The sequence below is a fragment of the Arachis ipaensis genome, chromosome B07 (genome assembly GCF_000816755.2).
Source record: "Arachis ipaensis cultivar K30076 chromosome B07, Araip1.1, whole genome shotgun sequence".
Taxonomy (NCBI): domain Eukaryota; kingdom Viridiplantae; phylum Streptophyta; class Magnoliopsida; order Fabales; family Fabaceae; genus Arachis; species Arachis ipaensis.
This window is the reverse complement of record NC_029791.2, coordinates 122,935,479-122,936,481: the sequence shown is the minus strand read 5'-3', so window position 1 is coordinate 122,936,481 and position 1,003 is coordinate 122,935,479. Positions and strand designations below refer to the sequence as shown.

Genomic DNA, 1,003 nt, shown 5'->3' with positions numbered 1-1,003 from the left:
TTCTGGCGTAATCAAATTATGGGATATCTGTTTAACTAACTGACGGACTGATTGGACGACACTGTTGTATAAAATATAACCATATTTCTTTATTTAATTTCAGGAAAATGTGGATCCATCAAAGGCAGAAGCTATAGTGAAAAAACTCCAGATGGATGGACGTTATCTTAGAGATGTCTGGTGATTGTTTTTGGTTGTTCATCTGTCTTGATTCTGGCATCCGTATTGTTTGATATGTTAAATTCTAGAATTAGGATGAACCATACTTTTGCGGCCTTCGCGGAATTTTGGGGCACTGACGGTGAAGGCTTACATGTATCCTTGAGAGGAAATGATTTTCTTGACCGCTGTCTTGTTCTTTTCTTTGTTATTTATGTATTTTTATGTTATGATAGATTAGTAGAATATTAAATCCCCAAGCAAGTATTATATAATTTACACTTAGGGGACTGTGGAATAGGTAGTCTCAGATATTGATGAACAACACATACATGTTATATAGCGGATGATCGTCTTATTTTATTAAGTGTAGGAATTCGTAACGAATAATGTTTATTGATGAAACTCTCCATTTGTTTTTAGGTACAAAAATCAAAATACTATTATGCATTTAAATAGTACGTGCAATATCTCTCGCTATATTTGTTCAATAATCAATAATCTGAGCTCTGTTAACTGCAGTTTTCTTTCAACATTTTGATTTTTTACCTGCTACTTTTTTATTTGGCGATGTCTGCGGGTGAAACCTGACAGGTGTACTGTAGTCTTAGTAATTTCTGTTTTTTTCATTCCCTTTTTCTCTTAAACTCATTTAAAATATTGGAATATATCCACGTGAAATGTTATTCCCTGTTAAGGGCTGTTTGGCGGCCCCTCGGACAGATCGGAGTTTTAGCGAGGAGTTGTGAATTAGTGTGTGGGGTTTAATCAACTGTTCAAGAAGCTTCTGCTATTGTTCTAGAACAGGATTAGTATTTTACTACTATTTTGAGAGGGAGAGGTT

The 1,003-nt window shown here is 34.7% G+C and overlaps 1 protein-coding gene across 2 annotated transcripts in view; it reads left to right on the top strand.

The window, feature by feature from the left end:
• Positions 1–617, top strand: part of LOC107606219 (NADPH--cytochrome P450 reductase) — an 8,919-nt gene extending 8,302 nt beyond the window's left edge. For both annotated transcript variants that reach the window (XM_016308236.2, XM_021106514.1), the window contains one exon: positions 104–617. In XM_016308236.2, the coding sequence (XP_016163722.1) occupies positions 104–184 (81 nt within the window). In that variant the 3' untranslated portion in view covers positions 185–617. The remainder of the gene's footprint in view (positions 1–103) is intronic.